This window comes from Anguilla anguilla, chromosome 3, assembly GCF_013347855.1.
Source record: "Anguilla anguilla isolate fAngAng1 chromosome 3, fAngAng1.pri, whole genome shotgun sequence".
In the NCBI taxonomy this organism is placed as follows: domain Eukaryota; kingdom Metazoa; phylum Chordata; class Actinopteri; order Anguilliformes; family Anguillidae; genus Anguilla; species Anguilla anguilla.
The window spans coordinates 45678627-45701255 of NC_049203.1; the positions used below are offsets into that span (position 1 = coordinate 45678627).

Sequence of the window (22629 nt, forward strand, 5' to 3'; positions counted from 1 at the left end):
AATTTTACATGCAGCTTTCCAATACTCATAGCCACCATAGCAGATCAAGTTAATTTTATGGTCAGTTGTTTTTGCATTTTGTTTAGTTTCCAAATGTATTTTCAGGTATGATAAAAAAAAATACATGAAAACAAAGCACCCATTAAAAACAAACCTTTTTTTAATACAGTACGAAAGCATAAATTACAACATGTATGCATAGTTACAATGTTACTATATCAATATTGACAATGAGTAATACTGTCAATGGAAAAACTTCACGATGAAACCTACACATATATGTAAGTTTATATGTTTATATGTGTTTACAAGTGTTCTATGTAACCAGTGACTATGGTACACATTTAAAATGTCTTATGTATGCATTGACACAGTAAAATGTCTATTTAATTAAACTCTAACAGAGTATATACGAGATTTGAGTCCATTTGGGACCATATGTACTCACTAAGAGTTGATTTAACACAAAATTATTTTACTGTGTACGCACCACACTGCAAAAAAAAATAAAAATAATAATTGGTGACACATCAACAAAAAGCAACAAAAATGCTTCTGCAATAGTAAAGAGTAACTGAGAACCTTAGATGCCTTTATTTGTTTAAGGCACTTTGGATTTAAGGCTCCTCGTCATGGTGAAAACACAGACTGTGGATCATTAAGTCTTTACTTGGTGCGTGCATTTGTACAAAACCAGAAATAAGACACTTGAGAAATTACACTTGGAAATTTCTAAAAATGCAGATACAATTAAGCATCCTGTGAAAATGACTGAATGGCACTTAACAAGTACAGATCTAGCTTAGAACATGGTGCATATTTTCATTTTGACGAATGCTAGGCATTACCAAAATAACAATATCTCAGATACAGTACAGTGTGGATTTTATTCCTTAGTTAACAATGAAGTATCTGTAAACATTTTCCTTTCCCCTGGCTATACCTTTCTGTGAAGCTAGAGGCAATGGGCAGCTGAACACATGTATCAGAAGTAAGACCTGCGTTTTGCATGCCAATGAAGTTTGCAGCTGCTTAAACGATGACGGATTTGTCATCTTGACAGGGCCCGGAGGTTAGGACAACATTGTCCAGCCCGATTTCTCCCCGAACTCCTTTACCTCGTTCGGCCTCAAAAATAATCTATGGAAGAACAGAGGAAACAGACAAGATTAAACACCATGCTGATGGGCAAAATCCAGACAACGTTTTTTTTTTTTTTTTTAATTCAACCATACATCCATCATAATAAAGTGTTTATGTGTAAACCAAGATGGGCTCTGCAGTTGTATGAAAAACCATGCAGTTTCAAGGCCAAGCTGAGGGACCCATAAGCCTTTCATTTTCATCAACTGCTGAGCCTGTAGTGGTTTATACCGCTTATACTTCTGTTACTACCAAAATAATTCAACACTCTAAAGCCATTTTAAACAGTTCTAGGTTGATGCCATTATTGTTACTTGTTACTTTCAACATCTTGGAGAAGTTACAAGGCCAGTAGGCCACTGGAACTGTTTCACAGCAGTGTCATATAATTTTTCTCCAAGCTGCATGATTTGAATTTGAGGAAGATATCGCAGATGTAAAAATGTCAGTTCTGCATCATTAAATATACTACATAACTTTTACTTGTTCTCTTCTTTCTTTAGGTTAGTCTATTCAGAGGTTATCAGATTAAGACTTATTTTCATACTGTATGTGAATATCCCGCCTGCTTAGCACCACTGTTCTTTCAAACATATAGATTTCAATCTACAGGTGTACTTATGTGTGAATGATACATTGACGATGTGTGTTTGAGTGCTCTTTACCAGTTTGGGAGGCTCCTGTTCCCAGGCCACAGTGAGGAGCTCCGTCTGCCAGTTCTGATTTTGGCTGCGGCTCTGCTCCCACACGGGGTAGCCGGCGTTGTCCAGCAGGACCCGCAGCGCGCCCACTTGCCGTCCCACCAGACGGTAGTTGAAGGTGAGACAGAAGCCTCCTTTCTGGGCGCGGTCACTGAGGACCAGGTTGAGCCTGGCCATGTCCTTCCTCTTTCCCAGAGGCCCACTCACAGCCATGTAGTACTCTTTGCCTTCAGAAGGGAGGTGAGCATGAGATAGAAGAGATGGTGATCCCAAAAGCTATCTTTTTAAATTATGAGATAACTTGTTTGTCTTTGTCATGCAAAAACCTCTAAAATGGAGTCTCAAGAATAGAAAAAAGTTGCTTCTGTTTCCCAATTACTAATATAGCATTATGTGATAGCCATGTGGCCTAATTAGTTGTTGTGAGTTATGATGCAGTGATTGCATTTACATGCACATTATTATTTTGATGTTAAACAAAAAGTAATCTGACAATGACATACAATAAATGCCTTATTTTGATAACCATAAACTGAATAAGCCAGTATCCTGGTTATGAGTAATAGGTATCAATTGTGGGATATTGTTATAGTAAACTGAATATACAGTCATATAAACACCTTATTTGGAAAATAATTGTATGTTCCATTTTGCAAGGAATCTGTCATATTTCACTTGCCATTGTCACACCCAAAAAGCTGAGAAAACATTTCCTGGGATTGACTGTTCTCTATACTGTAAGTGTAAAAAAAAACACACGATAACATAAAAGTGAGCATTTCTATCAAATAATACTGTTACTGGGAAAATGTATGCCTGTCCTACAGGGTTTATTTGCTATACTTTGATTACCATGTATACAGGAATATCAGTGGCCATCACATTTCACATTGTACGTAAACAGCTTATTCATTAGGGTAAGCCTCTCTTTAGGAGCTTTATCAGAGGCAAGTCTCTCTTTTCAGGACCTTTATAGGGGCAAATCTCTTTTGAGCAACCACTCTGAAAAAGGCAATCCCAACCTTGAATTAAACTGTAGTGTAATTTGTCCAGGCTGCACAGAGACAATTACACGTGTAGCCTTCAGAGGGTGTGGTGCACCTAACTCACTTAGATAAGGGGAAGGGAATCAATTTGTACACACACGTTTTCAATAGTCAATTCACGTACAGACACAAAACAAGGAGACTGATGCAACAGCATCATCTGTGAACTGGCTTTCAGTTTACAGTGACTGCGTAGAGAACAGGCAAGGGAGAGACAAATGTGGCTGATCATACACACTGAAGGGGCTCATTGAGGAAAATCTGGATAATGAATTTGTGTAGGAGACCGAAGTTCCAGTACTTCCATAGGTCTTCACTAATATCAGTAGCATGAGACTCCCCAGTGCTTCTTCATGATCTGGTGGAGGAGCTCCCTCTATTGGACAACTTACCTTGCTTCTAGCAGAAATCTATTTTTATTTTCTCGGGAGACTGCAATCTAAGTACCAGCTGGACCCTTACTGCCACATCGTAGAGCCATGAACATTAATATATATCAGGCGCACATAGTGGTACATACATTTGAGCATACTATCAGTGAAAATACATCCACAGACAGAAACATGTAACAAACGCTACCGTTATCATGGTAGGCCTCACTCCAGTCAAAGTCGTCTTCCCTGTCCTGCACCCATTCACAAACTCCTTGGTCAAAGTTGCAGTCCATGATAAACTCTGAAAGACACAGTCATATCTCAGAGGACAGTTTGTTCAGATACAATAAATCAGTTCTATCATTAATGCACTTGAGGTGGGGGATATGAAAGCACATGGTTGTACATACAAATAACTGTAAATTGGACTTGTTTTGGCAATTGGGTCTTTGTCATTTCCTACATTGTAATTGAGTATTTTGCAATACTCCATCCATCTATCCATTATCTATACTTGATGTTCAGGATCGTGGGGGGTGCTGGAGCCTATCCCAGCATGCATTGGGTGAGGCAGGAATACACCCTGGACAGTTCCCCAGTCCATCGCAGGGCACACACACACCATTCACTCGTACACTCATACCTAGGGACAATGTAGACTCTCCAATTAACCTACCCGGCATGCTTTTGGACTGTGGGAGCAAAACAGATTACCCAGTGGAAACTCACGTGGACATGGGGCAAACTCCACACAGAAACCCCACCCTATTTTGCATAGTCTTTAGATTATATATGAAGTTACACATAGTACTTGTTAAATTGTCTTTTTTTATGTTAATGAATAAACAACGAAACATCAAAAAATCTATAAATATGCTATGAAGAAAAGTGAAACAAGAAACAAGAAAAAAAAAACAGATGTATCTGGATGAACCATCATCAGAAAAGCATTTGAAAACATTTGCAGCTAATGTAGCATGAAAAGTTTTCTACAGTTTTTTTTTTGGTCCCTTGTACAGTGCCCTCATGCAGGTCATTGAGTTTCCCTCCATGTGTCTGGTAAATCTCTAAGGGGTCTGTTGTATGTGGTTGTACTGTTGTAGAGCTCACAGACCTGTCTTTTCCCTATAGTTCCAAACACAAATGTTTTCAGGGCTGAAAACCTGTATATTTTTCTCTGGAGTATCTGCAGACTATGTAAAATTAAGCCCGTCTTGCAACTCAAAAAACAATGGTTGTGCTTCCAAATCACTTTCACAATAAAATAAGCTCTTTAACAGCCCTATCCACTTTCTACCAGGCTGCTTGTACCTGTTGCAGCTGTGTACCTATTCCCCATACTGACCTAAACCCCAGGGAGGCAGCTACAGCTTCAGTACTTTCCCACCTCCTTTCATCAGTATAAATCAGCTGCTTTAGTTTGATGACTCATTTTTTATTCCTAATGAAAAAACTTACCTTTTGGCAGATTTTACCTCTAGGCAAGAGCATATCTAATGGATATCATATATGATTTTTATGAGTTTTAAGTTTGAGTATCATATTCAAACTCAAAATTCTCTACCTCGAGCAAACTAAAAGTAAAGTCCCTTCAGGCTCTTACAAGTATCTGCAGTCTGAAAGCATGCATTCTACTGCCAGCCTCAATCAAACTTTGTCCACCATCTCCCACTGGCAAACATAAAACACTCTGCCTCACTCGACGCAATCCGTTCCAGAAAATCTCCAGCAGTGCTCTAGCAATATTCCAGAAAACACCGGAAAGTGCTTGCTAATTGCCAGTATTCTGTTAATTGCCCCATGGTTTGGTATCAAATTTAGACTGCATCTATTCCAACTGTTACCATTGGCTCCACAGGGTGACGGATAATTGGCTGTAGCATCATGCAGAGAGGGAGGTTCAGTGGACTGAGATGAACCTGTCTTATTGCTTACTAGCGACCCCCCGCTGGTCAACCAGGTACCCACAGTCTGCCTGCTCAAGCTGCACATCTTCTCCCAGCTTCTGTCTGTGTAAGCTCAATTTGTAGACTGCATGAAAATGAAGCAGTGGCATGACAGCACATATTTGACTGTGCTCTCCCATATTGGTAACAGAGGCTGTACCAATGAGCATGGCTGGTAAATACTTTAGTGTACTACATATTGGCATAAGAAAAAAAGAAGTATTTAAAAAAAAAAAAAAAAAATAGTGACAACAGAAAAGTTACATTACCATCTTGGCCAAGAGGTAGAGGAATCTCCTTTACCTCTGTCTCTGGACCAAATACTGACTGGAACTCTCTGGGAACTGCTGAGGAAACAGGATAGTGCACTTAATCACAGCTTTCAAACAAGTTGCAAACTGCATAAAGTTGACTTTTCAGCACTGCCTTTTAATGATCAATTTTTTAAAACATTTAAGTTTCTGTAACAGAAAATCTATAGAGATCCATAACACAGAGACCTAATACGGTTTGTTAAACACTGCACCAAATGTGTCTTGACCCAGTGCTGACTTTGACCCAGTGCTGATATACAATGAGATCAAGGATTGTGCCGCTTCGTCTATGTAATTAAACATGTCATAGTTGGTATGTTTGTTCTGGCTTATCTTCAATATGCATCAGAGCTAAAGTGCCAGTTCTGTTTAATTAGGTGTGACTGAACTATTCCATTGAATAATACAGCAAGTGGAAAGTATGACTTCCGTAGGAATTTGTTTTCACTGCATACATTTTCATCAGGAAAAAAACCCATGCTTGAAACTATAAAAGTACTTTGTTATATCTGCAAATGTGTTTGTATGAATAGGATTGCTATTTTAAATTGCCTAAGACAATATGCTGAGCTGCATAAACTCATGGCATGTAAAATGGCAATCACCCAGGATAAAGGTGTTTCGTCGGAATGTGAAAATGAAGAGAAATGGCCGCTCATTCATCAAAGGTTATATACTGGGAAGAGAGACCTTTCACGCACAAAAACAAACAGACCAGATTTTTCATCAGCGGGCATGGACTTGCCCGGTTGTTATTTTATCTTTCAACAGGACGGCTCACAACCACAGAATCCTGTGGCTCGTGCTCTGCATCTTTTAAGTGGCCTCAGACAACCAGATGTACCCCAGCTTTGCTAATTGAACCTTCTAGAGAGGTGGATGGGTGTTTGAGAGGGGCTTTCAAGGCTGATGAAAGATGTAGCGTGAAGCAGGCATGTTTGCTCAACAGCTGTTCTCAGGAGACAATAATAAGAGGACCCCTGTATCCTTGTGCCTCTCCACCTCTCCAGCCCCTCCCCTCTTCCCCCCACCCCTCCTCCTCCTGAAGCAGAGGATGCTGGGAGTGTCGCGTCTCAGCTCTGGGGACTCTCACTCGGTCTGAGCGAAATTCCTCCTCCGAGCTGACGGACGTCTCCAGACCTGTCTCCTCTTGCTTCCTGAGCTCAGAGGAAACCCAAACCCCCCACTGTCAGATTGGACCCGATAAAGATCAGAGCCCGCTGGCGAGTTGGCGAGAGAGAGGGAGCCCAGCCTGAATCATTGCTGTCTGCAGAACTGGGGCCTGATCCAACTCCACCCCCTGGGGTGATCTGGGGGTGTCATCGTCACAAGCCCCTTCGCAAGTGGTTTTGTTTTGTAGATGAGTCTACGAAGGGTATGCGGCATTTTATCAAACTAGAAACAGGGATGAAATTAAATATATATATATATATATATATATATATATAACTGTTGTTTGCTCTTTCCTCCAACCGCAGTGACACAGAAGATCACTTTCACATCTGCCAATGCACGTGGAGAGGAAATCTCTTAGGATATTCTGGCAGAACTGCAAACCACTGAAACCTGGAAGCACAAAACCTGCAGCATACCTTTCACTAAAGCATGAAAAGCTTAAGTTAACTTCTTAGCTCACAGCTTTAAATGTGTTAAATCTTTGCCACGTGGATCCATTGTGGATTTATACTGAGACTGTTAGCATTCCTGATTATGAAGTCATAAATCCTCTGGATATACCTGACAAATATATTAATTATATATATTTTTTACTACTAATCTTAGCCAGTTAATGTTGTGTCACATTGCCAGTCTAGGAAAAAACAGTAAAGTACACAGACTCTAAGAATCTTCTAGGTGCCCTGTTACTATTAATTAACAACATGAATTTCATCAAATGTTTTAACTTTGCTGTGTATCATTTGCAATTTCAAATAAAAACAAAACAAATGTTCAAATGTTGTACAACTCCATGGGACTCCATTAATCTTTTTAAATACAATTTGAAAATATGCATACGTTTGCAAAGACCATGTCACAATCATTGTGGCAGACAGATTGGCATTATCACATTCAGGAAAGCCTTTGAATGGATATTTCATTAGGGAATGCCATGGGTTGTGATAGGGTGCATGTATTGGACAGAACAAAGACTCACCAAAAACATCTCCTCTTCGACTCTGCTCCTCTTTGTCAATCTGGTTCCCTTGACTGTCATCTTCATCCTCCTCCTCTTCTTCCTCAAGCAAGCCTTCCTGCTTCTCATCCACCCCAGGGTTCCCGACGTAGACCTCGCCTTCATAGTCAAATGGTTGCGTCCTTGTTGATGGTGTGACCGCAGGCTCGAGGATCGCGTTCTTGATCAGCTCTCTGTCCAGCTTACTGCCTCCCAAAATTCGAGGAGACTTCAGAGAGGGGTTGGGAATGACTACAGGACAAAGATTAATCAATGGTCTGCCAAACATCCTAAATACATCTTTTTGTTCTCATTCACGTTCATGCATAGTCTTCCCTTAGGTGACCTACACAAACATATGGTGCCTCAGGCAATGAAAACACCCGTACATTACCCAACAGCCACATCCATGTCCATGCTCAGCATTCCTAGCTGCAGTTTTCTTAAAGCCTTTCAGCCATCAAGCACATGCCTTTATGATACATATGTTAAAAGATGACAGGGGAGTCTTGGTAATACCATTGGTAATGGCTAATCAGTAATTAGTTCATTGACAAACATTCATCATGAGGTCTTATGAGAAAGACTTTAATAATTTTTTCTCTAAAGTTGAACCATTCTCCAAGTCATTAGAGAAGGGCTTCCAATGTCTCTCCATGAACACAGTGGTGACAGCTTTTACTGGTCAGGGCCAAATACTACCACAACATCTGCTTCTACTTGTACTACTACTACTACTACTACCACTGCTACCACTACTACAACTACTACTACTACTACTACAACTAATAATAATAATAATACTAATAATAATAATAATAATAATAATAGTAATTATTATAAAAAATTCAAAATATCAAATATTCTCTTCATTATATGCACTCGACATATCTTGTCATACACAATTAGAACGTAATTAGAACATGATTAGAATACCAGCTTGGGTAGTACTGCACATGCTATAGCCCTTAACCAGCTTTTGATTGTTTTGCCAACAACTATGGACATTTTTGTTCATTGTTTTCTGATTAAATGTGTGCAACTTATTGCTGTTACCAAAAGCCTTTGTGACATTACCAAGCTCCACATTCTTACAATCCAAGTAATTCTTACGTAAGTAATTCTTACGTAATGCACTCAAGTTTCCTTGGTAAAATTGATTCAAATGATATATTGAAAAGGTATAAATGTAATGCTATCCCAAGATGCAAGTGAAATTCACCTTCTGCAAATGCTCCTTCTACTTATTGCACAACTGAAACAGAGACCTGCTATTCACTCAAAACAATCAAAAACAGGATGCAGAATGGTTGGTCCTGTTTAAAGCCAAACGTTACTCATCCCTTGCTGGGGGCTGTCCAGTCATATCAGATAAGGGCTGTAACAGTCAAGTTTCCCTCTTAGCCGCAAAGACTCATGGCCTTGCTTGAAAAACCATGATTAAATTATTATTTGAATCAGGTGGATACGATTAGACGCCCCTGTTGTGGATCATCTGGGCATCGTAAGATGAGTGAGGTGAAGGCACAAAGCGCAGATGCGTGAGGTACGTGGGCACGGGGACGGGGACAAGGGGGCACAGTGGGGAGGGGGTGGGACGCAGGCACAGCCAAAAGCCTTTTCACCCTACACAGTCTCACCGTTGCGGATCTCATCAGTGTTGCCTTTGTCCCCGTCCCGTGAACTTTGATAAAATGGCTTGACTACAAGACAGAAAGGGACACAGATTCCATGGCCTTCAAGTCGACTGGAAAAACAGACAGCTCTCATCACGTTGTCAACCGAGCCAGTTACATGGACTACAGAGGCCAGGACACCCCTCCTCCCCTCCCTCCTTTCTCTCCAGGTTGTGGAAACAGTTTCATTCAATGGCAGATATTTACACAGGTGTAATTTCAATCATGGGCTCTCCCTCTCTAGCATCTGTAGAGTGCATAGATGTGGACATAGGAAATTGGGCTTGGCAGTGCTCTTCTTCCACAACATTTGCAGACCACGAATGAAATACGTGGCCTGGTCAATACTACAAAGTCTGTCTGGATTATTATTTATTTATTTTTCTTTTTTTCGTCTTCTCGCAAAGAAAGTCATCTTCACTGTAAAAGTCATGAGCGTTCTAAATAAATAAGATCAATCAATTCTGTACACCATCACAAAGGTACTTCCAATGGGAGAATATACAGTAAGACCTATGCATTTCTCAACTTAAACCCAAAAGGCAAAAATCTTACTTTCATGATTTCTCAGTTAACATCTGCATTTTTAAGGTTTTTTTTTTTTTTTTGCTTACCAGAGCACTCAAATCCACTTCCCCTGAATCCTGGCCTGCATTTGCACTTGTAGGATCCGTGCGTGTTGAGGCAGTCGGCATGGTGACTGCACTTGTGGATCCCAGTCACGCATTCATTAATGTCTGAAAGTACAACAACTAGTCTGGGTCCTTATTGCTATCACACAGGAAGGATCATTCAAGATGGTGAATGTGCTAGTCTATATAAATGCATTATATAGACAAGCACATTCAATAACAAGGCAAGCCCCCTTTCCTCACATACACACGCGCGTGCGCACAGACGCACACACATGCACAGACGCACACACACAGACACACACACTGTGTAATTTCTTCAAATTTTGTTTAGTTACAGAAAATTTTACAATATTGTTCAAACACAACATTATACACCACTTCACATGTTATGCTTATGATTATTACTTTCAAAATACTACTACTAAAAAAATAATAAAATAATAATAATAATATGCACAAGAAATTCATAGCATACCTTCACAATCATATCTTCCATTAACATATTTAAGATCATATCCAGCCCGGCATTTGCAGAAGTAGCTACCAAAGGTGTTGACACATTTTCTGTTGTAGGGGCAAAGATTCTTTCCAGACGCGCATTCATCAATATCTGTTTTATAATTATGGAGTGAGGATGACAAAGCATTGCAAATCAAAACATGACTGGAAGACATTCACATTGTTTTTTTTCCTTTGCAATTTACATTTATACTCTAATAAATTCCACTCTGGAAGACAGTATTTACAGCTGAACTGAATTGTAAATTGTCCTATTTGTCATTAGAAATTCTATTGAAAAGATATTCAGCATGCAAAGGTTCAATTACAGTCCACTTCATTGACATGATAAAGTGAGTTAATTAAATGGAGAGCTACTCTTTATATAGTTTTTTGGACTATTATTTTTTTAAAGCCGATATGAAATATGCTTACTGATTCATTGCAAAGTAATGTTATTTCAGGTCTGAACTGCTAAGGGCCTGAAAGGGAGGTGGAAAAAGATTCCCTAGGGTATACATCTCCCATGTGATCCACAACAGAGCTCTGATTCATTTTCAGTGGCCTACTGGATCTGATTCAGCTCCTGCAGTCTTGTGGGAAGAAACACTATCACCTCTATCACTCAGGAGGTAGGCAATTTTACGATTCATGTGAAGTGCCCAAGGACAAATCTGCTGTGCCTGAATGGATTGTTTATAGAGCTCTGTGACAGGGTTGACCGCTTTGATGATGTAAGATAGCTGCCTGACTTTAAAAAAAGTATCCAGTTTCACTCAGTAAAAGCCCTCAGTCAGGGGGAGGTCAGATTAGTCAAAAAAGGTCGGGCAACACATGCTATCAGTCACTCAGTGAGTTAAACCAATCACAGTATAGCATTTTCACTGTCGAAAATAAAAATACTTAAATTGGTGCAAACTGACGGACAGGCCATTGCAGCTCCCCCCAATATTGGATTCATGAGACATCACTCTTACATCACTACGTCGGATGTGCTTACCGATGCATGTGCGCTCGTCCGGCCCTAGCTGAAGCCCCCCTGAGGGGCAGATGCAACGGATCTCCCCCTGGACCTCCTCACACCCATACTGGCAGTGTGCCTGGGCACATGTCCTGGAATCTGCAGGCCATGGCGTTTGAGGAGCAACAAAGCACGTCACTGAACGTCACATAGCAAGCAAATATGTCACCATATCTGCTTTAGGCACGAATTATACATTTGCCCTTACACATTAACAATTAAAAGAATTGTTTAGAGGTACAGAGTATTGTGAAAGCTGATGTGTAAAGGAATAGACTAAACAAATGTAGGCCAATCATGTGTTGTTGTTGGCAAAACATATTTCTCTGAAAATGTAGCTTTCTAAACAAATATACGATGCTAATTTTGTAAACAGATGACTACAGTAGTTTTTTTGTTTGTGAAGAAAATAAATATAATACATTAAACAGGGCAAATGTTGACTGAGCTTGGCCTCCGCAACAACTATTGCTATGTTTACACCGCCTGGTAAAAGTGACCCATTTTTTTGCTCAGATGGGGCACAGATCAGATTTGTACTATGAACATGTAAAGAGGAAAAAAGCACATGGGATTGGATATTTTCAGATCCATTTTGGGCCATGTTCATGTATGGAAATAAATCCAATAGGAATCTGATGTCTGCCATTGTGACTGTCATCTAAACATACATATCAGAATTTCTCATATCTGGTGGATGAATACCAAGGTTATGTACTTTTTAATCCTGTAGGGCGGGGAGGTAGTATAGGCCAAATATAGGGGATGTTCATTGTGGACCTAAGATGCTTTAAAAAGAAATAGCTTGAGTTCTTATTTCTGTCTCATGTTGTGTCCGTTGCGATATGGCTGTGGCGGTGCGGTTGTTTACTTTCGTATCGGTATCTAAACCCTCGTGTACGCATGCGGGTTGTTTCAAGTGTAAACCTTGTTAACACGGGTGGATATGGGTCACGTTTAAAAGTCGATGCAAACGGGCAGTTAAAAAAAAAAAAAATGAATATAGGCAAAAAATTGGAACAGGGCATCAAGACCTGCGGTGTAAATGTAGCCTTCCAATGGAAGCTCACTACATTTTTTTTTTACAGTCTGTGCTCACCACAGGAAAAAGCCTTTATGGAAAAACAACTCAATTTCCAGGGCTAAGCACTCCATGTAGGTCTGTGTACATATTATGGTTCTTCAGTGAAATTCAGACCACAGGATACATTATTAACAGAACTTACTTAACTGCAGCGTTGTCAAATTATATTGTTCCCTTATTTACTGATGTTGAGTGTCTGAACAAGCACCAAGATTCTATTTGTCTAAGTAGTTTTGGAAAGTGCTGTATGAGGGACACATGCAGAACATAAATGTTTCCCTCTGGACAACCTTTCCCTGTACCTGGTGATTTTAAATCGTTGCTAACGAATGGACTTTATTTATTTATTTATCAGAAGTTTTCAGGCTCTGGCGCACACTCAATGAGGTGGATGTTTGCGGGAAACTTTTCCTGTTCACCTCAAACTTGTACGTCTTACACTGAATTAATCAAGGACTTCTCCAAAGGTACTGAAAGAGGAAAAACTTGCACATGTATTGAGTGTATGTACAGTATGTACTACTAATGCCTGTTGCTAGGAGCACTGAGACAGACAGAAACAGGAAATGGTATGCTTGAAACAAGTGTTTAGTTTGTAATAATGTTGATGACTCTGATGATAATTTAAACTTTATAAATAGCGTTGGAGGGCATATTCCCCACATTTAGTAAATATAAAGAAATTAGCATAAGACATATTTCTCTACAAAACCCAGCTGAGTCAGTCTGTAAAAGACAGTTATTTCAATTTGAGTAAATATTGTTGTCCTTAAATTGAGAATAATTTAAAAAAAAATTTTTTAACTTATTTTCAATTGATAGGTCTTAACTGCAAAAGTCTTTATTTAAGTTAACAACAAAACATGAAAAATTGAAATATATGGATATAAAATGATATGGGCAAATAATGTACAAAAGAGCAATGACTCATCCCAGGCACCTACATCCTGCTATGAGGAGAGAGACTCGAGCTAGAGCCAGACAGATAGGAAGTATGTCCGCCAAAGCAAGTGCTACCAAACAGAGGCATCCTGTAACTAGTACATGGTGAAGTCTGAGAAAACTCAAAAGACTCAACAACACAAATGTTGGATTAATTTTGATGTACTGACTTGAATGTACTGATTCATTTTAAAGAATCTAACTTCCCAGGACTACTCACTGGTGCAGGATCCATCCGGAGTGAGGGCGTATCCATTAAGGCAGTAGCATTTGTAGCTGCCGTGCGTGTTCATGCAGCGGTGTTCACACGGGCGTGGCTTCAGTCCGCACTCGTTCAAATCTGTGGAAAGAAGTGGTCATTACTCCTCTTCTTGGTCCACTCACTAACTCTCTCATGGGTGACTGGCTGATCCTAATGTTGTTCATAATAATAGGCTGATACTCTACCTCCACCCACAAATCAAATCGTACGTCTTATCCTCATTGGCATCCGTATCACGTGTCAAATCTTTGGCATCTATTCTGAGCCATATATATTATGCCATATACATTAACATTTGTCTTTAGGCTGTGTAAATAGGAGAACACTTTGAATTTGAGAAATCTATGAGGGCTAGGCTAATAACAACATGTATTTTGTTTTATTTCTGAAATCAGAATAATTATATAGGCTATGAATATAAATCTCCATTGTTTTGTCTGAACTGCAGCTTCCACTAAATCTCCTTAATCATTATCTGCAGTGGCGGAAATGGTAGGCAACTAGGCGTCATACATGGGATGCACCATTGTTTGCAGTGGGGTTCTGAGGTTGATATTGTCGAGTGAGGGGTCATTAAAAAAATTGTTTTGGCCAAATGGTCTATTTACTACTTTTTTCTTTGATCTTTTCTGACTGATGACCGGAATTCCATATTAAAGGGGCAACCATTCCTGCTCTGTAGCCCCTTCAGCAACATCTATGGAGAAATATGTATTTCTTGTCCATGCTTGTACATGAAAATCTCTGCCTGTGCAATATAACATATTTCAGGTCTCTTTGAGCAGTGGGATGGCTTATGTCTGTGCATGGTTTAGGATTAGCAGGCCCCATAAAGAAGGAGCGGAGATAATAATGATGGCTTTCTCAGAGAGGGGAACATACTGGGCCAGCTGTTGTAGAGCAGGGGGGCTTAGTGTTCTCAAACAGCTGGACCGCCCTCGTTGGTTTAACAGGAGAAACAGAGAAAGCCCAATAAAAAAAAGAGACCAACTTGACTGGAAGTTACCCTTTCCTCAAGGCCACTGACCTTGGTTGCATGCTTTTCCAGTGTATCCGGGGAAGCATTTGCATTTGTTGGGCCCCACACACTCTCCATGCTTACAGCCTTGACCACACTGAGCTGGGAAAGAAAAAGAAAAAAAGCACGACTCACAGCAGCAATGGTTAATACCGAAGTCAACTGGCAAAAAGTAGAACCCCATATTTTTTCAAATTCAAGGCCAGTTTTTTTATATCCATATGTCATTTTGTTCCAATTTTTATTTTTGGCTGAAAAATCACAAATCGTAATTCATGGAAGGATGACTCACTGCCTGAGGCAGGTAAGGACGTTTTTCTACTTTAACAGACTGTTTATCCCCTTTTTATCCCCCAGCCCCCCCCCCCCCCCCCCCCCCCCATTCTGAAAGCCCCCACATTAGCAGCTACCTTTTTTCTCCACAATTCACCTGTGCAGCTGCAAAGTTATTGCACTGTAGCAAGCACTGTAAATATCCTGCTGCTGGCACGGACTGTAGACACCCAGAGGAACAGAGGGGACCTCTGTTGTACTGCAAGGTGAGAAATGAACTTGTCCGCAGAAACCCTCCTGCCCTGGGCAATGCTAAGGCTAATTGTGCGGCGCACAGCAGGACTCTTGGCCAGCTGGCACAGGCACAGACAGGATTCAATTCCAGACCGTGGGGCTCATCAGGGCTCTGACAGCCAGTGCTTTAGCTGGATGTGCGCTCAGGGGCCACAAATTTTATAGACATTTTAATGTTGAAGGTGCTACACAGAAAAGACTTGACATGAGTCTGTTAAAGACCACATGCACTCTAGCTGAGTTAAAAGAACTTTTATCAGAGTTTGAGTTAGGGCTAAAAATTTGAATTACAGTTACAGGAAGTGCAGTCGATATAAGAAGTAGGAACTCAAAGCTTGTATTACGGTATGTTGATATTGGGAGATAGCAACTCAGAACTGTATTTTAGTTTGTTTTGTATGCGAAAGAATCATAAACTTTCCAAAGCAGGGCTAATGGTTTGGGTAAGGCATTTGTGTATGTAGAAAAAAAAAAGAAAGAAACCAGCACTTGCTTCACAACTGTGAAATGAATTACTGAATTACAACTTTCATCACAAACTCAAAGCTAAATCCAAAACCTCTTCATGCTGGATGTCAAAAGCTATGATTCAAAAACCGTTCACAATATTTCAGCTCAGAGCACATATTATTTCATAAGCAAGAGAAATAATGTGTGCTCTGACAGTCACAAAACGATCACAAATGACTCTTTTACAAATTATCTACTGACAAGCACGTTAATGTTTAACCCCATGGAGCTATCGCTGTGGGAGAGAATTGGGTGCATAGACCTCAATTTTCACACAACAGACATGATGTTCATGCATTGAGGACCATGTTCAAGTGCCTGGCTCCAAAAACCCAGACATTTATTTCAGTGAAAGGAGCCAAGCATGTAGTAAGGAACAAATTGCTTACTACATTGGCCAATAAATTACTCCCTCCCCCCCTCCCTCTGAGATCACTGCAAGTGCTTACCCTCACAGTGTCCTTTGCTGTTCTTCTTCCAGCCATAGCAACACTCAAGTGTCTTGCCATAGCGACACAAACCTGGCTGGTTTCCAGCAGACACCTGTCTGTAGTGTCTGTGCAGGTAGAACAGAGATTATATACAACATCTGGCCACGTATACTGTGCTACTTGGAAAAGAGCAAGGAGCAGAAATGATGCCAAGTTATCAGTGTCACAACCATCACATGAGCCATCACACGAGCCTGAAATATTACATTTAAGGTATTTGGCAGGCACTCATCTAGAGCAATTTACACCCCTCACATTCTTTTTACACACAATCTATTTGCACAGCTGGTGATTTGCTAAAGCAATTCAGGTTATGTGCCTTGCTGCATTCCACCTGGGAATTAATCCTATAACTATGGAGGTGCAAGCCTACTTCCTTAACCATGCTGCTGCACTGCCTACCATTAAATGCCACGGTAGATACAAGACAGCGATTGAGTATAGTGTGCATTGCTTTACTGTACCCTCAAATACATTTGTTATTCCACTTGGAATAATGTGCAGAGTTCAGGGTTGGTTGTACCACAATGCAGTTAAACGGGCAAATTTTCAGTCCTTGTGGGAAGACAGACAGTGACTCAGCTGTCCTGACCATGGATGGTGACAGGTCATGACAAAGTAAACACTGTATGTCTGGATATATAATGCAAAATTACTTCAGTTAAGTATTCAACTGTATAAGTTGCCAACTGTGAAATGTAATACATGTTTTACATTCTATTTTAACTACTACACTGGGCTGGCCAGTGGAGGATGGGCTCCCCCACTATAGCCCTGTTCCTTGGTAGCCATTTGAGTGTATTTCTTCCCACTGCAAATTTTTTTTTAGCTTTTTAATTGCTTACTTTCAGGCCTAGGTCTTGCCCACTTTGCCTTCCTGTTTCCTCTGTAAAGCATCTTTGTGACAGTGAGTGTCTCTGTAAAAAGCGCTTTACAAATGAAATTCAATTGAACTGAAGATGAGGGTTGCTGGTTCGATCCCCGCCCTGGGCGTATCGAAGTGTCCCTGAGCAAGGCACCTAACCCCTAACTGCTCTGGTGAATGAGAGGCATCAATTGTAAAGCGCTTTGGATAAAAGCGCTATATAAATGCAGTCCGTTTACACATGATTCAATGATGTGGTGGCACCATTGTATTAAATGAAAACTGGCCTTGCAGTTAATCTTTAGAAAGAACTGAATGCTGTTCTATTGAACACCTGTATAGTAATTGTTTAAAAGCTTAATCTCTTGGTTTGGAATGGTCACATACAGTACTTGCATATTGCTATGACATATCTATGTCTGTCATGGAGATTAAGGATTCGTTTTAATTCCAATGAACAATATCATATAATTGTAAAATGGAATCCTGACCTTCTGTGACCAGATTGAATCAGTTTCTCGAGTGGATCATTCATAATAAGAGCAGAAAACATAACATTGTTTTGCATTCATTAATAATAGCCAGTGAACTGAAGAGGAAGTGACACTCAAACAAATTCTATAGAAGCTTTTTATCTAGGGACAAGCCATTTGGGGGAGATTTTATTGAACACAAGATATTTAGTAACTCTGAACTTCAAATTAAGGTCAAACAGGATGGTGATGCAACAGAGAACACTCACGCAGTGCTTGACTGAGCAGAGGGATTAATCTGCACAGAGCTAATTATGCCCCTGGGGTGCAAAACAGAAACAGAACAAGAGCCTTGCCTAGACCATCTTGCAGAAGGGCCAGGAGGATGTGATTCGTGATCAGTGATTAAGGAAGTGATCAGGACTAATAATCATCATGTTATTAAGACAGAACCTTCACTTGGTGTAAAATAGACTCCTCCAGTAGGCAACCTATGTTTAATCAAACAGCTTTCCCCTTCTAATTAAATATAGGCTTAAAATAACATTCTAACCTAAATAATTCTGAGAACTGACAGGAGAATTGCTTGTAAACAATTTACTTCTGAAGAAACACAAATGGGAACCAATAAAAACACAGGCTGATTTATCATTTGGTTTCAAGGAAGTGCACTCAGGCTATCTAGGAACATTCCTAACAATTTGACATATTCAGCTGTACAACTTCACATACCTGTGAGCTAAAACCATTATGGCAATCACTCAGTCGGGGCAGCTAAGATTCAGGGTTCATTCTCAAGGAGTGGAGATAAAACAGGACTAAAGCACTAAAAATAATCCACGTCTGCCACCTAATCCCATTAAATTAAAAGAGTGGCTATTCAAAATGTGCGATCTAAGAACTCTTTTACCCTTTGCCCTTATATGCAGAGCTAAATTAAATGCCCCGGATTTCTGGGATTCTGAGACAACGGGGAGGCTTCCTAAAATGACCCCCCGGCTCCGCATGGTCTGGGAGAAACCGAGACCCAATTGAAACCAACCGGAATAGAGCCGGGCCTGCCGAGCGCGACAGGTGTCCCCCCAGTTATTAGCAGCCGCTCTTCACCGCATTTAGCCGGCGAAACCCCATGCCTCGCATAGCGACGCCGCGGGCACAGCCTGCGAGAAAGTGTAGGCGTGCTTCCAAAGCAACAACTTTCCAAGAAGAAAATTGTATAGTTGTATAGTTGTATAGTTTTCCGAAGATGGCACACTTGCATACAAACTAGTTGTTGTGAGTCAGTATTGTAAATTAGTGGGCAGAGATTATGGAGTTAGCATGCTCTGGATTTTCACTGTGCACTACAAGCTTGCTCTGGATTACCATTGTGCACCCCAAGCAAATACCTGACTGTATTTGAGAGAATGTGCATGCTATGACTGCTAGATTATCAAATATCTTGTTATATCAATAGAGAGAGGCATAAATAGGTCAACTCACCTGTAGAGGTCTGCACTACCAAAGGAGATACACAGCAGGACAGACAGTGCACTGATCCAGCTGATTGGCAGCATGTCTCTTCTGCACAAAAAGATCCACTGCTCAGTACAGGGTTTCTCCACGAGATCACTGATTTAAAAAAGTGATTTGTGTTTATTTGCTCCCTTGGTGTCACACCCAGCACAGCCTGCAGAGCAGTTCTCACCAGTGCTCAGATGAAACTACACTCCTTTGCCCACACTTCTTTCTGTGTTTGTCTGTTTCCCAACTCTCTCTCTCTCTCTCTCTCTCTCTCTCTCTCTCTCTCTCTCTCTCTCTCTCTCTACCTCTCTCTCTCTCTCTCTCTCTCTCTCTCTCTCTCTCTCTCTCTCTCTCTCTCTCTCTCGCTCAGCTATAAGCTGGATCCCAGATGGAGCGTCTCCGTCTCTCTTGTGAAATTCCAGAGGTGGACTGTCATTACAATGAGTGACACGGAGGGTGGGAGTGGAATAGAGAGTCCGAATGCTGTGGTGGGGGGTGCTTCTGGAGTGAGCTATCTGAAACCTAGTATGGGAATTGATTTGAGACATTCTGCTCTACACTCCACACTAAACTCCAGGAATCACCTTAGCTGCTCTTCCACTAAGTTGCCTTGTTACATATTAATCTACTTCCAATAATTCACCTATCACATCAATGGACTAAGATAGTTGTTTTACAAACAGTTAGCTCAGATTAGGTTTATCTTTTTTTCTTTTATCCCTTTCTAGCTCATGAGATAAGGTGTTTTGTCGCATACTGGAATTCAAAAAACAGAAATGTTTCTTCAAGAAATTTGACTATCTTTGATGTAGTCTCTTGGCAGTAATTTTGTTGTGCTGTGTATGTTTGTCATTGTGTTTGTTGGCAGTGTTAAAAGACTGGAAATGTGCGCACACCATTGTTTTTCACACTAGTTCTTAGAGCTGTAATAGGTCTTTAATGTTGACATAAGTGGTGGTACCGTGAAATGTAGTGTATGGTTTGCATTATTTTTGTTAAGGGCACTGAAGAGCATACTAGGTGTTTAACATTGTTCTCTGTGGTGATTAGCTGAATTTCCTCTGCTAATTGTGGAGCTCAGTCATGCACAGGCCTGTTTTTGCCAGCTGCACCTTGGCTTTGATGTGCTCCACAGAAATAGTACCCATAAAGTGGGGCTCTCACACATTCTCAAGTTCAAGAGAAAATAATTTCTGCTATTAAAAGGTTTAATGAGCCTGCAAGGTTTTAAAAAGGAACACAGCATCTGATCGAGTACGGTGATACTCGCTGCACTAAGAAAGAGAGAAGTTGTGTATGCAATCCTCCTCCTGGAATTGGACTTTGTTTTAAGCTCCATTAAAAAAATCCCAAGTGTGGTGGGAGGCATTCACAGTTGCAACTTAAAAAAAAAAAAACCGCCAGTCCTCAAATACCTAACAGCAAAGCATTTGCCACAAAATTCCAACCAAGATGAAACATGCACACGTGTCAAAATCAAAGAAACAAATGAGCACTCACTCAAGAACAAGAAAGAACAATGTGCAAATACAACACAGACATCCTCATGATTTACATTATTGTAAACTGCACAAAACAGGGATACCATTTTTTTAAATTTTCCCTCTACAGCACTGAATTTAGGTTTCATTTCACTCTCAGTGGTCTGAACCCAGTGAATTAACCACAAGACATGCATTATCTATCTTAAAACCTTCCATAGTATTTAAAACTCTGGAATAGCTGCCTGTCTTGCTACTGGTCATTTTACAGTAGCACCACTGCCGCTACTAAACTAAGCTGAGTGACATGGATTTTTTTTCCAAAAATCAGGCCCCATCAATGGTGGCAGTCTAGTACAATGGTTAGGGACCTGTGCTTGTAACTCTCGGGTAGAAGGTCTCCTTCCCAGGTAGGGTGCCACAATTCTACTCATGAGTAAGCTTCTTAACCTGAATTGCTTCCATAAAATATCTAGCAGCAGATATGGGTAAGAGGGTCTGCTAAATGCTAGCATTGCAAATAAGCGAGTCTGCTCAAGGGTAAGAAGGTCTGCTAAATGCGAGCAATGTAAAGAAGTATCTGAATTAAAATGGTAATAATACTGAATGGTGTAGTCTACTCTCAAATGAAAAAAAAAATATTGTCTTGCAATTCATTCTGGCACTATATAGATTATTTACAATTTCCCCACATTCAGTGGATCATTTCCTCTTCCTAAATGACTTAGCTGTCTTTTACTTTCAACTTTAAGCTGCAGCATTGGTAGAAACAAAAGTATTATGAAAATGTTTTATGCAGATATTTTACAAGTGGCAAATTAAATAAAAACTGTTTAAAGGGGATGGCCTTTAACCAAAATGTTGCAGGTTCTAATCCCAGGGACTGTTGTTAGAAAGGAGGCTTGAATACAGCGCTGACTTTGAACTGCTTCAATAAATCAATTAATGCCAAGCTAATTATTAATTGTGAAAATGTCACAGAAAGGATATCTGCTAAGCTAAAATGTACTATTTGTATTAGAGAACACTTCACAGCTCATTTTGTTTACATTATGCAAAATTATATACATGAATTTGGTGCTTAAATCCAGAGTGACTTACAATAAGAGAGAACATGAGAGCCCCTGACTGCTGGACGAGGTCAGGACCTCGCAACCACATCGGCCCATCTCGAATACAATGTGACACATCTCTTATAGATAATCTATTGCCTGCTTTCAGCAATTGTCAGTGTGCATGAAGTATTGTCTTTTTTTTTGCAAACCTTTGTTGTAGCCCAACCCAAAAGCATGTGATGCAATTGCTCAATGTCTTCTAGCCAGAGAGTTTGAGAGCCAGAAGGGGGGTGGAGGGGTCAGGTTTGTTGGAGATATCTGTGAAATATGTGAATACGTGGAAGTTGACACAAGTCAACAACAATCTGTCTGCACCTCCTAACCCCCAGTCGGCGCCATCTTATGGTCTAAATTTTAGTTTGTAATTCCGGCCCTTGTTAAATTCGATTAGACACCCCTGTTTTACGTAATCTAATGTCTGTCATCACCAGTTTTCAATGAACCATGTCAAGTTTTTAGTTATATGAACTACACCAGCAGTGTTACGTTTTAAATTAAAATCATGAACATACAACGTATCTTCAGTTCCTTGTAACGCTTGTTATGGTAAAGACCTTCAAAGTCCACTACATTCTGTATATTAAAATCAAACCTGTATGTAGACATTTGGATGAGATTTTAAGTGTTTACACATCATATCTCTTGTTAATGGCGGATGGGTTCAATTGGAGGTGAATACAGAATGTTGGAATCTACCTCTACTGACGCAAGACATGTGGGCAGAGGAATGACTTCTACTTCCTTTGACAGGAAATGTCAAATTGTTTTAACTGTCATTTAAGCAAGGACAC

The 22629-nt window shown here is 40.3% G+C and overlaps 1 protein-coding gene and 1 long non-coding RNA gene across 8 annotated transcripts; one reads left to right on the forward strand and one right to left on the reverse strand.

The window, feature by feature from the left end:
• Positions 1-136: 136 nt before the first annotated feature.
• On the reverse strand, positions 137-19525 carry LOC118222646 (epidermal growth factor-like protein 6). 7 transcript variants are annotated; one of them, XM_035408385.1, is made up of 14 exons: positions 19427-19512; positions 19222-19302; positions 16360-16466; positions 14843-14935; positions 13774-13893; positions 11507-11626; positions 10484-10618; positions 9988-10125; positions 9338-9400; positions 7680-7949; positions 5480-5557; positions 3470-3565; positions 1809-2071; positions 137-1140 (listed from the first exon to the last, which is right to left on the reverse strand). In XM_035408385.1, exons 2-14 carry the CDS (start codon positions 19293-19295, stop codon positions 1033-1035), a joined length of 1665 nt encoding a protein of 554 aa, XP_035264276.1. In that variant the 5' UTR covers positions 19296-19302; positions 19427-19512; the 3' UTR covers positions 137-1032. The 7 variants fall into 7 exon arrangements, with proteins under 7 accessions (XP_035264276.1, XP_035264277.1, XP_035264275.1 ...); XM_035408386.1 differs by having other exon boundaries at positions 5480-5554; positions 19222-19524; XM_035408384.1 differs by having other exon boundaries at positions 19222-19524.
• LOC118222648 lies at positions 6605-7479 on the forward strand. The gene is made up of 2 exons (XR_004764304.1): positions 6605-6899; positions 7003-7479. It is a non-coding gene; the product is annotated as an uncharacterized LOC118222648 (long non-coding RNA).
• Positions 19526-22629: the final 3104 nt, after the last annotated feature.